At 40.4% G+C, this 12,836-nt stretch overlaps 1 protein-coding gene across 1 annotated transcript in view; it reads right to left on the bottom strand.

Annotated features, from left to right (window-relative positions):
• MYO5A (myosin VA) overlaps positions 1-12,836 on the bottom strand; it is a 236,091-nt gene that overhangs the window by 119,982 nt on the left and 103,273 nt on the right. The window contains exons 5-6 of the mRNA XM_080650082.1: positions 8,991-9,147; positions 920-1,063 (exon numbers count right to left, since the gene is read on the bottom strand). Of these exons, the coding sequence (XP_080506208.1) occupies positions 920-1,063; positions 8,991-9,147 (301 nt within the window). The remainder of the gene's footprint in view (positions 1-919; positions 1,064-8,990; positions 9,148-12,836) is intronic.

Genomic DNA, 12,836 nt, shown 5'->3' with positions numbered 1-12,836 from the left:
TATGTCCCAGGCACTTTCAAAACCATAACTGACTTGTGCAATGGAAACTGTAGATGCTGCTACATGGCAGTGCCAGAGGAATCTGAACTTCAGTGCAGTGGGCATCCAGTTAAGGGGCTACAGAAACCCTGATCTCACAGTGTGCAGTGAGGCATCAGGAGCTTTCTACTGGGAGTTTTCCAATGATAAGAATATATTTCTTTCTCATGCCTGTAAATATATTGATGCGTGCCTGCCCGTGTTGTAATCTATACTATTTCCCACTTACAGATAAAAAAGGACCAAGAGCAGATTTGTGAAGGATTTCCTGCAGAGACGTATAAACTTGAGTATGCTGACAGTAGTTTACAAATGAGTTGTGAAGGTTTTTTAAACCCTCATTATTTTATCTAAATAATATCATATTCTAAGAGAGGAGAAGGAAGAAGGAAAGAAAACAATAATAATTTTTTTCTTAAACTTAGTTCAAACTGCAACTCATTGAACGCATCAACTAATGTTTTTCCTATCAATTGAAATATATGAGAGAGAGACACAAATAATAGCACCTCTTCTTAATTAAGCTTATCCTACAAGCATCTGCTGGAAACAGTCAAAACTATTAAACCTAAATGAGTGCCCAGCCCCAAAGACCATTAATCTGATGCAAGCATGTCAAACTCCCGGCCGGTGAGCCGCATGCCTCCTTTAAATAAATGAAGCATGCAGCCTGCCGGCTGTGAGTTTGACATGCTTGTGTCTGATGGTATTACCCCACCTCCAGCAAGCATCATTTTCATGTTTCAGTTCAAATGTGGTTTGTGCTAATATTGTCACAATACACTCAAGAATATCTGCAAATAAAATGCAAACCAGCGAGCATGAGCTCTGGAATTCTATGGCAACCTAACACACGTATATGTGTACATGCCCAACTTACCTGGAACACCACTCGAGATTTCTCTAAAAGGTAAGTTCTCATATTGGCACCAATGATTCGATATCTCTTATCAAAACCAATCTCAATATACTTCCCAAAACGGCTGCTATTATCATTCCTGGTTGTCTTAGCATTTCCAATTGACTAAGAAACAAGGAGGGGGAGGGGATAAGATTTTATTATTTTTTAAAATAAACTTATTCGGGTGACATTGGTTAATAGGATCATATAGGTTTCAAGTGTACATTTCTGTGATACAAGATCTGTATATTGCACTGTGTGCCCACCACCCAAAGTCAAACCATCTTTTAGAAGTGCAATTCATGACACGGCATTTACAGAGTTGGTTCACGGAAAGGACAGAGTAGAACACAATCCTTTAAAACTGATTCTTTTAAGACCAGAACAAATATTGCCTCTGCGGGCACAAGTGTATGTTTTGCTCACTGCACAACCACACAGATAATACTAATAGATTCCATCTGCCCTATTATTGTCACACAAATTATTTTCATAAACAGTAAACCTGAACCACAGCTGGGAGATCTTCATACACCATGTGTGGTATCTGAACATGTTCATTCATGGCAGAAAAGGAACAGAACGGATGGGAGCTGCCAAGGCACAAACCCTCTTAGTTAAATACCAGGTTTTTGATTTCTTAAAAATCTGAAGTATGTTTTATTTTAATAAGCTGGCTAAGCCAAATTAATATTCTCCTGAAAATATGGTGCTGGTGTTCAGGATTTCTTTAGCAGAAGTTCCTATCCGCTCATCCTGTGACAACAAAGGTCCAGTTGGAGAATTAGTAATTACTCCATTCAAAACCATTTTCAGAAGCCAGAGACAGTAAAATTTGGCTTTGGATTTTGGTAGTATTATCTAACTTGCAAAACATCTGCTACAGAATGCAGAGAATGTAAATTTTTAATATAATCTTAAAAATTAAGATAACATGCTTCTAACATTTTTCTTTTGGCAAAGCAAAAACCACAGTATAGTTAGAAAAGCAAGTGTTCATAAAATGCATATATTAAATCTTCAAAATGATACTTTCATAAATTATTTTAGTTGTGCAAAGTCTGTGACTATCAAGATTAGTATATTGAAACCATAGCAGTAAGAAAGATATGAAAATGCTCTGGAGTGTTAAAAAAAAAGGGGGGGGGGGGATGGAAATATGTGATGAAAAAAGTAGCATAGCCACAAAAGTCAACATATTACACTATCTGCTCCATCAAAGAAAATGTATTTTTGCTCTCTGAAATACACGGCAAGTATTGCTCTATTTCAGTGGTTCTCAACCTTTTTAATGCCGCGACCCTTTAATACAGTTCCTCATGTTGTGGTGACCCCCAACCATAAAATTATTTTTGTTGCTACTTCATAACTGTAATTTTGCTACTGTTATGAATCGTAATGTAAATATCTGTGTTTTCCGATGGTCTAAGGCGACCCTGCTAGCGGTTCTCAACCTGTGGGTCACGACCCTGCTAGCAGTTCTCAATCTGTGGGTCATGACCCACAAGTTGAGAACCGCTGCTGTAGAGCCTAAGATCATCGGAAAACACAGATATTTACATTACGATTCATTAACAGTAGCAACATTACAGTTGTGAAGTAGCAACGAAAGTAATTTTATGGTTGGGGGTCACCACAACATGAGGAACTGTATTAAAGGGTCGCGGCATTAAAAAGGTTGAGAACCACTGCTCTGTTTTGTTTTGGCAATGAGAATACTGCTATATTTCAATTAATATTTTTAATGGAAAGAGTGATTGAAAGCTATCTTCCCAGCAAAAATAACAGTGACATAATTTAACAATAAGATATTTACTCAAATATTCCCCTTCTTTTTTCTTTTTTCTAAAACCCTCACCAGAGGATATTTTCTGTTATTGATCTTAGAGAAGAAGACAGGAGGGAGGGAGCGAGGGAGAGAAAGAGAGAGAGAGGAAATGGACTGGTTGCCTCCTATACACGCCCAAACCGGGGAAAAAACCCACAACCTAGATATGTGCTCTAAACCGGAATTGAACCCACACCCTTTTGGTGTATGTGATGATGCTCCAAGCAACTGAGCCACCCCACCCAGCCAGGGTTCCCCTTCTTGATATTATAAAAAGCACAGTAAAAAAGTCTCCATATATTCCCATTATTTTTATTTTGTTTAGAAAAGAAAATTAATGACAAATGCAGAATTTCCTTTCAACACCATATATTCTGTGAAAGAGCAGGTGGAGGGTTACAGCAGCAGCACTGGCAGCAGCAGTAGTAGTTGCAGAGTGCTTACCAGGCACTGTCCTAAGTACTTTCCTGCCAGCATCTAAGCAAGTTAGGGAAAGGTGAGCTACAGCTTCCCCTCCCTCCCTCCCTCCCTCCCTTCCTTATCTCACCCTCCTTATGGCATCTCTCTCCTCTCTACTCCGAGTGGAAATTAGAGTGGCCAACCTGCCTAAACAATACTATACACTACAGTGGGTAGGCAAGGGTTAAAACATACACCTTTGCCTTTGAGTAAAAGGTATTTATACACAGAGCAAAAAATGGTAAAAGAAGCAAATGAAACAGAAGTCTAAAGATGTGAATATCAGGCCAGGCCCTACTACCGTGTTTCCCCGAAAATAAGACAGTGTCTTATATTAATTTTTGCCCCCAAAGATGCGCTAGGTCTTATTTTCAGGGGATGTCTTATTTTTCCATGAAGAAGAATACGGTACACATTTATTGTTAAATAAAAATAAAGGAAATTTATTACCTGTATACGGTACGGTAGTACGGTAGTTGTCAACACAAACCAGACAAACTGTGAATCCTACAGTATCAAGAATTTACTCATTTATTCAATGACAATCATGTCATCATCTTCTGGAACATCATCATAACAATCCAATTCCTGAATTTCCTGGTGAATTTCTTGTGACTCCATTTCTTTCAGAATCAGTGGACCAAATCTCTCACGTTTAGCAATAGCACTGTCTTTAAATGAGTACTTCTTGTCAAGGTGGCCTGCTCGCAGTGCATTTGCAATGCAACTGTCAGTGATTTTCTCCCATGAATTCTTCACCCAAGTCACAACTTCTTGCAGTTTAGGTTTCACAAAGTTTCCACGCTGATTTCTCTCCATTCTATTTTCAATGTAGTCATTAATTTCCATGCGCAAATTGTCTTTGAATGGCTTGTTTATTGCAATATCAAGAGTCTGGAGATAGGCCGTCATTCCTGCAGGAATCATTATCTGATCTATTTTTCTTTCGTGAAGAAATGTCTTCATGTCTTTAGCGCAGTGAGTGCTGGCTGCATCCCAGACTAGCAGACCTCTTTGGCTCCCTCGCATAACAAGCGGCAGCATTAAATCGACCCACTTCCTTATAACTGCTTGTGTGGCCCAGGCTTTTTCAGTTTCACGAATAAAAACGCCCAAAACACGTTCAATCTTTTCCTTCTTGCCCATAGAAATTATTAAAGGTGGGATTTTAGTGCCATCCAGACGAATTGCCAAAATACAGGAAACACGTGCACTTTCATAAGCAGTAGAGGGAATGTACGCCAAGGAGGCACCCCGCTGTTCAATTGTTGTTTGAGATGATTGGCCCATAAACACTGCAGTTTCATCCATAGCAATCATGTTGGAAAGATTGTATTTATTTATTTTTTTTTATACATTTTATTGATTTTTTACAGCGAGAAAGGGAGAGGGATAGAGAGTTAGAAACATCGATGAGAGAGAAACATCGATCAGCTGCCTCCTGCACAACCCCTACTGGGGATGTGCCCACAACTAAGATACATGCCCATGACCAGAATCGAACCTGGGACCCTTGAGTCCGCAGGCTGACGCTCTATCCACTGAGCCAAACCGGTTTGGGCAGAAAGATTGTATTTAGAGAAGTCAGCATCATCAATAAAGGACTTGAATGCAAGTGCTCGCTTAATAACTTGAGTATCTTCCAACCTAAACAATGTTGTAGATCTTCTTAAAGACAGTTCACTTCGCTGAAGGAAATTATCCAGCCAGTGTTGTGATGCTTTGAAGTCTTCGGGAGCTATGTCAAACTGTGGTGCCATTGCAAGGGCAAATTCTTGAATCTGAGCCCTATTCACAACCAAAGCCTTTGCTCTCCTGTCGACAACCCATTCACAGATCAGGTCTTCCAGCTCGGAAAATAATGGTTGCTGACCTGATCCACACTTGCGCTTTTTAGCATTTCCCTTGTCCACTTGTTCAATGAGGTTACCATACTCTGCTCGCCATTTTCGGACCAATCGGATACTCAACATCTTCTCTTTGCAGAAAGCAGTAAGATTTTGGCCCCAAGAGTCTTCCACGATTCCTTTCTTGTACTCCACGGAGTAGCTTTTTCTTTTTGCACTCATTTCTACCGTAGGGGTAAAAAAAAAGGAATTGGGGTATCAAGGTGGGGGAAGGAGGATCACTCAAAATGACACAGGGGGGATCAGAGGGGGGAATCAAAATGGCACAGGAGAATCAGAGGGGGGATTACCATTTTAGTAACCCCTTTTGATCCTCCTGTGTCATTTTGATTGTCCCCTCTGATCCTCCTGTGTCATTTTGATTGTCCCCTCTGATCCTCCTGTGTCATTTTGATTGCCCCCTCTGATCCTCCTGTGTCATTTAAGTGATCCCCCTCCCCCCACCCCTGTGCCACTGAACACCTTCACCAGACATCCCCCCTACCCCTTTATCAGACATTTACCCCCTGGGGCCTGCCTGGGGACTGTCACTGGGCTTGCCTGGGCCTGGATCTGGGCTGGAGCAGGGTCTGCCACTGACTGAGAACCTTCAGTCATCATGAAGGTGGCCGCGAGCATCAGGTAGTGTCACCAGAGACAGACCAGCACTCACCACCTTCACCGCGTCCCGTCCGCTCTAATCCTCCTGTTCTTCTACATGCATGTGCGAAAGTCTCCTCCTCTCTCCCGCCCCGTGCTCACCGCTCACTCAGACCTCCGCTCCGCCTCCACACAGCAGTGACGTCAGGACTCCGCGTAACGTCACTGGTTGCTAGACGCCAGTTGGGGCGGCCCTAGCGACCAGTTTACGGTAAATTAATTTTCATTCTGAGACAGAGCCTGGGGGCCTTATTTTCGGGGGATGCCTTATATTTCACTCAGAAGGAAACCTGTAAGTAGGTCTTATTTTCGGAGGATGTTTTATTTTTGGGGAAACACGGTACCAACTTGCCATCATTTAATCCAGGGGTGGGGAACCTTTTTTCTGCCAAAGGCCATTTGGATATTTATAACATTATTCAAGGGCCATACAAAATTATCAACTTAAAAATTAGCCTGCTCTATTTGGTCAGACATTTAATTAACTCACCCCTAATGCCTTGGCATGCCAGACCAAATGATTTTGTGGGCCTTAGATGGCCTGTGGGCTGGATGTCCCCCTCCCCTGATTTAATCCTTTGAGAAGCTTTAGTGTCCCGAAGTATAAACTGTCTAGGATAGATGAGCTCTCAGGTTCTTTTAAAATAAAAAGACATGATTCTAAGCCTTGAACCTGATATGGAAAGACGGTTCTATATATAAACAGTACCTTTTGTCCATTCTCCCTGTTTCCTCTGCCTTATAAGTATTTACAACAGCCTCCCTTAATGCTATTTTCATTTCATTCAGCAAGAAATTGCTACAGGAAAGGAGAAAATTTGTGATCTTGATTTTACTATTGACTTCAGTAAAATGTTCAGTGATTTATTCTTCTTTTTTACTAAATGGAGATGAAATTCTTCAACTACAGTGACTGAAGATGAAAAACAACAATTAAGAAAGACCCAATGTGCCCCAAAAATCTTCTATGTCCCATCTTAGGGCAAAAATTTCCAGGAGAAAGGGAGAAAATGAAAACGTGATAAAATAGAACGAAAAGAATCATTTTTTTTTACATCATTTGTATTTTGCAAAAGGAGCCCATGCTGAGGATGAGGAGCTTGCTCTTGGAAGGATAATGTGAAAATCCTATTAGCCACTGGGCTGTGATGTTAACCATAAAGCATGCTCATTATCCAATGAGGCATTTCAGCAGATCATTGGCAATCCGGACTGCCTTTCTTGAAATCAAAGTAAAGGACTCTGATACAACAACATAGTCTTGAGGCAGGTTTAAAGCTACAAATTTTATGGGCCACATATTCAATATTGTACCTATGTTATTTTTTCTTATACTGTAAACTCGTTGTCACCATTCATAAGCCCCATATTCCATTTTAATCTTTCAAATTGGGATGCCTTCACTGATAGTTTTTTAAAATTAGTTCTGTCTTTACTGAACTTTCTTTCTCCAAGTTCTTATAGAAAAACTAAACAAAAATAAAGATGGAAGTATATAAGCATAACTGATGGCTTTTTCTTATTTTTTTTTTTTTTTGCTCATCCTAGCAAAGAGGGTAAATTCCTTATATCAGCATATTAAAAATTAGTCTCTGTGGCTATTCCAAATTTTTAATATCACTCCATTAACACAACTGAAATCTGTGTTGCAGAAAAACCAATGTAGCTATTTTTGGAAAGAGAATATAGCAAGGTCATAAACTATTTCATTCAACTTGACATATTTTAGCAGGTTCATTCCAGACTTACATTACTGTATGGTCCAGGCCTAGAAAAGATGGGATTTCCTGATACTATCACAATGAAGACTTTGGCATATTCTAACATTAGGGACTAAGAATGGCCTAAACTATTGTCATATACTAAGAATTCACTGTCATGACCAAAAACAGTCAAAATAATGGTAAGAAGTGAAGCCCTGTTGTTTCCTGAGCCAACAAATCCCAAAACTGGCTCTACAGACTGAAATGCCCCAATATTAATACTAGTAGCACCCACTACTGTAGCTTAAATTCTTCAAAATCTTAATAGTTGCTTAAAATCTTTACTATTCTCTTTTGGCACAAACTTCTGTTTCCTCCAGTCCATGCTATTTCAGAAAACTTTTCCAGTTCTCTTTCCACAGTGCACCCAGCCCAGGAGGCCTCTTAAATGCCCCAGAACAGAAGAAGTCCTATGGTTCTAGGAGGCAGCCCTATAAGCAATGGGTCACAGCATCTGTTCTGAAGTGTCACACACAGCACCGCAAACCAGGCACAATTACCTCTGGACTGATTATTGCAAAAACCACTTGTACCACCGGTGCACCAGGCCAGTTCTAAACTCCATCTGTGTTTGGGTGGCAAATAAGGCTTGACAAAGAAAAAAACAGGAATAAAATATGCTGATTTGAATTTTAATAAGAAAGATTTGTTTCTGAAAACTAATTTCTCTCCATTTAATGACTTATTTTTCTCCATTTAATGGAAGTACTTAAAATGTAACTTTCCTAGAATATCAGACAGATAATTCTCTACTTACAAATACTAAAATTCTCACACAAATAGGTCCATTTTCTTTGGCACAAGCATTTTCTACTTGATATACATATTCCACTTTTAAAAACTTCTTTCTCAAGAATTTATAGTTATTGAATTTCTTTTTCTAACCTAAAATTGTGTGATATGCTTGACAGAAACATGAAGGAAAATGTTTACAAGATCATGATTTAAGTTTATAGTTCAAATCTGGAAAAAAAAATCAAATTTTATAGCTAAACAGGTTGGGCTAAGTACAGAAAATGACATGTGGACAAAGGAATAATGAAACTTATTCATGCTCGAACACAGTGAATCCTATATTTTGGAAGGAGCTTAAATAAGAACCCAGGATTGAGGGGAAATTAATAACTTATACTTCCAGAACAAGGAGCAATAGATTTGAGTTAATTAACTATTAGAAAGAAACTTCAGGAAATGAAGTAGCATTGCCAGCTCTTTAGAGGCAACAATTCAATGCTAGATTGAAAATGCTGGATTAAGAAATAAAGTAAATTCCTCTACAGCTGAACTTTACTCAAAATATCTAACTTCTTGAATATTTATTGTTTCTAGATCTCTCACTAACATGTGAAAAAGTATTTTCCTTCTATTAGTGGGTAGGAGATCCCAGACTTTCTCACATGTGCTGTATCTTCTTAACAAGAGAATATAGTAAGAAGGCAAGCCTGCTGTCTTACCTCCATGATGGGGTTGGAGGCCAAGACCTTTTCCTCTACATTGGCTTCACTGGCAGAACCACTTACAGTGGCAAAGTATCGCATGGCATACTTAGCTGAGACTGTTTTTCCTGCCCCAGACTCTCCACTTACAATGATGGACTGATTTCGTTCATCTCTGTAAAACAAAGAAGAGTAACTGACAGGGCTACCCACTTCTGAATATAATTAACATTTCCTCTGTGTTCCCATCAATGAGCCATGGTGAGTTTCTAAGGGTTCATACATGCAACAATGTGGGAAAGAAGTTAAGAATAATAGCCTATCTAATAAAAGAGTAATATGCAAATTGACCATACCTCCGCCACACCCACAAGCCACGCCCACCAACCAATCAGGAGTGAGTATGCAAATTAACCCAACCAAGATGGCTACAGCCATGGAGAAAGCAGGAGGCTTGGGTTTCCCCAGCAATGGAGGAAGCCAAGCTTTCTGCCTACCCTGGCTTGCGTTGGCCTCTGCTTAAGGCTACAAAGTTTCAATTATAGAAGATAAATAAATCCCAACAAAAATGGCAGCAGCCACAGAGCTGGAGAGAGCAGGAGGCTTGAGTTGCCCCTGGCGATGGAGGAAGCCAAGTTTCCACAGCTCTGGCCTGCCTTGGCCTCCGCTTAAGTCTACAAAGTTTCAATTATAGAAGATAAATAAATCCCAACAAAAATGGCTGCGGCCATGGAATGAGCAGGAGGCTTGGCTCCGCTCAAGGCTACAAAGTTTAAATTATAGAGGATAAATAAATTCCAGATACCAGGGCCTCCGCTTGGGTCACTGGGGGACACGGCTGGCCTGCAAACCACCACAGGCCCCTCACCCAGGCCGCCCCATGCCCCAAGGGAACCCCCACCCTGATCCGGGACACCCTTCAGGGCAAACCAACCGGCCCCCACCCGTGCACCAGGCCTCTATCCTATCTAATCCTATCTAATAAAAGAATAATATACAAATTGACCATCACTCCAACACACAAGATGGCTGCCCCCATGTGGTCAAAGATGACTTCCCCCATGTGGACACAAGATGGCTGCCACAAGATGGCCAGCAGGGGAGGGCAGTTGGGAGGGATCAGGTCTGCAAGAGAGGGAAATTGTGGGCGATCAGGCCAGCAGGGGAGAGCAGTTGGGAGGGACCAGGCCTGCAAGGGAGGGCAGTTTGGGGTGATCAAGCCTGCTGTGGAGGGCAGTTAGGGGTGACCAGGCTGGCAGAGGAGGGAAATTGGGGGCGACCGGGCCTGCAGGGAAGGGCAGTTGGGGGTACCCCAGGCCTGCAGGGGAGAGCAGATGGGGAGTACCAGGCCTGCAGGGGAGGGCAGTGAGAGGTGACCAGGCCTGCAGGGGAGGGCAGTTAGGGGCAAACAGGCTGGCAGGGGAGAAGTAAGGCATCAATCAGGCTGGCAGGCAGAAGCGGTTAGGGGCAATCAGGAAGGCAGGCAGGCGAGCAGTTGGGAGCCAGCAGTCCTGGATTGTGAGAGGGATGCCTGACTGCCCGTTTAGGCCCAATCCTACGGTAGGATCGTGCCTAAACGGGCAGTTGGACATCCTTCGAGGGGTCCCAGTTTGGAGAGGGTGCAGGCTGGGCTGAGGGACACACACCCCCACGCACGAATTTTGTGCACCGGGCCCCTAGTTTCTTAATAAAAATAACTACTTATAAACTATCAAGGAACAGAGAGGGAGAAGATATCAAGTTTTAAATTAGAGAGTATCACATCTAAGGATAAATCTGAAATCAAAGGTCTTTGAATTTTTTTGTGTGTACATATCTCAAACATTATTTTATTTCTAGAAAATTATTTTGGTACATTACAGTACCATTGTCTACCACCTCTAAAAAGAAAGGAGTCATAGCAAAGGAATTTAGAAAAAAATCCTATTTAATTAAAATGATAAATTGTCTACTAGCTAATAGTTCATAAAGTAGTGTCTCCCACAAAATATCCTCACTACCAGAGAAGAAATGCTTCATTCGTTGGCTGATTTGTTCAGATAGGTCAGAACTCAAAGACTGTCATTATTATTTCTTTACTTCATTCAGACAACGACTCAAAAACTCTAAGTGATGAACTTGCTCATAAGACTATCATTTCTTTGGGGATAAGAACCTATGTCATCTTTATCTTTTATATCCAGCACCTAGTCCAGAGCCTGACACATCACAAATGCTCAATAAATCTGTATTGTCTGTAAGTAAATTGAACTTCAATGAACAACCAAGCCTAGAAATGAATCTTTCTACTTTTGTCTATTATTTCAACAAGGATAGGACAGTAAATGACCATTCCTGAGACAAAGCCAGCCATAAGCTTTAATTCATCAAAATAACTGAGCAAGAAGAAAATAAATGGGATGAGCAAACAGAGATGCCTAGAACCAGCCTGACTTATATTAAATCTTAACCTAAGTACTTTTTGAGTACCTGCTATGTGCCAGGAATTGTACACAGTGTCTTCATGCAATTTCATGCCCATTCTGGATGTCATGTGACAGGTGAGAGAACTGGGGTTCAGAAAGTTAAGTGTCCCCTAGATTAACTACACTTATAGATCCCATAATCTGGACTGGCCTTCTTTTTTCTTTTCTTTTCTTTTTTTTTTTCCCACTTAAGGACTTTTGGTGAATATCAATGAAAATAAATACATGTAGATATTAATAATTTTCAAGCTAGAAAACAAGTGGAGCTCAGCAACAATACATGCTTGGTCAATAATATAGGAAACTTTCTCCTCCACAGAAATCTATGACACTCATACAATTATTTATATATCTAAAAGGCATATACTCTCCCATTCCATTTTTTCACCATTAGGAAGCCACTGAAGCAGAGGAAAAAGTTAGATTGACTTTGATAGCTGCCTACAAAACAAGTTTTTGTAGAAAATTATGATGTCTTTTCTTTTGCATCTGGGAATTGTGAAAGATTGATAGACTTGGCTAAAATTTTTATCATATACACCAAAAATACAAATGGGATATATATTTCGTGGAGCTCTTCCTAAAAGCAACTTTTTTGTTCCTCTGTCATGTTTCATTAAGAATAACTATGTCCTTTATCCCACCAATTGTTCCCCAGGCTATATCTATGTGTTCAAAATAACCAGAATATGGTGAAGCCAAGCAAAGACTCTGCCCAGTTGCAGGATCAGTGGGGCCTCACTGCTGGATTAATATGACTATAGATACTGATATTAGTTATGACAACAGCTGCAAAGGATTGATCTGCCTGGGAGGCTACATGTAAGCAATGCCTGTCATACCATATTCTGAAAAAAAGTTAAAAACTTACAAAAAAAACAAACAAAAACAACTGAGCAAATACATAAAGGTGGTATCAATTGTACCCTTACTTTACAAAGACAAGATGACTTCAAAAGTTTTTAGTGGAACTATCCTACAAGGCCACAAATGGGGGAGGTTATTACACTACAGAAGGTGATCTTTTTATCTTTTAAGAGATTTATTTATCCAACAAATATTTATCAAACACCTACTACTTGACTAACGTTTTACTAAATCCTAGAAATAGAATTTACATAAACCATGATCTGCATCCTCAAGTGGTTGATGGTCTAATAGGAAAAACAGACTACTATTTATTTCAAGATTATAATATATGAGAGAAACCAAGATGGCGGCATAGGTAAGCACCTAAACTGCTGCCTCGCACAACAATTTCAAAACTACAACTAAAAGACAGAACGGACACCATCCAGAACCACAGGAAAGCTGGCTGAGTGAAAATTCTACAACTAGAAGGAGAGAGAAAAGCTCACAGAGAATTGGAGGTACGGCAAAGGGTCTTTGTGCACGCAGG

This window comes from Plecotus auritus, assembly GCF_963455305.1.
Source record: "Plecotus auritus genome assembly, chromosome: 1".
Classification (NCBI taxonomy): domain Eukaryota; kingdom Metazoa; phylum Chordata; class Mammalia; order Chiroptera; family Vespertilionidae; genus Plecotus; species Plecotus auritus.
This window is presented reverse-complemented; position numbering and strand designations above follow the sequence as displayed.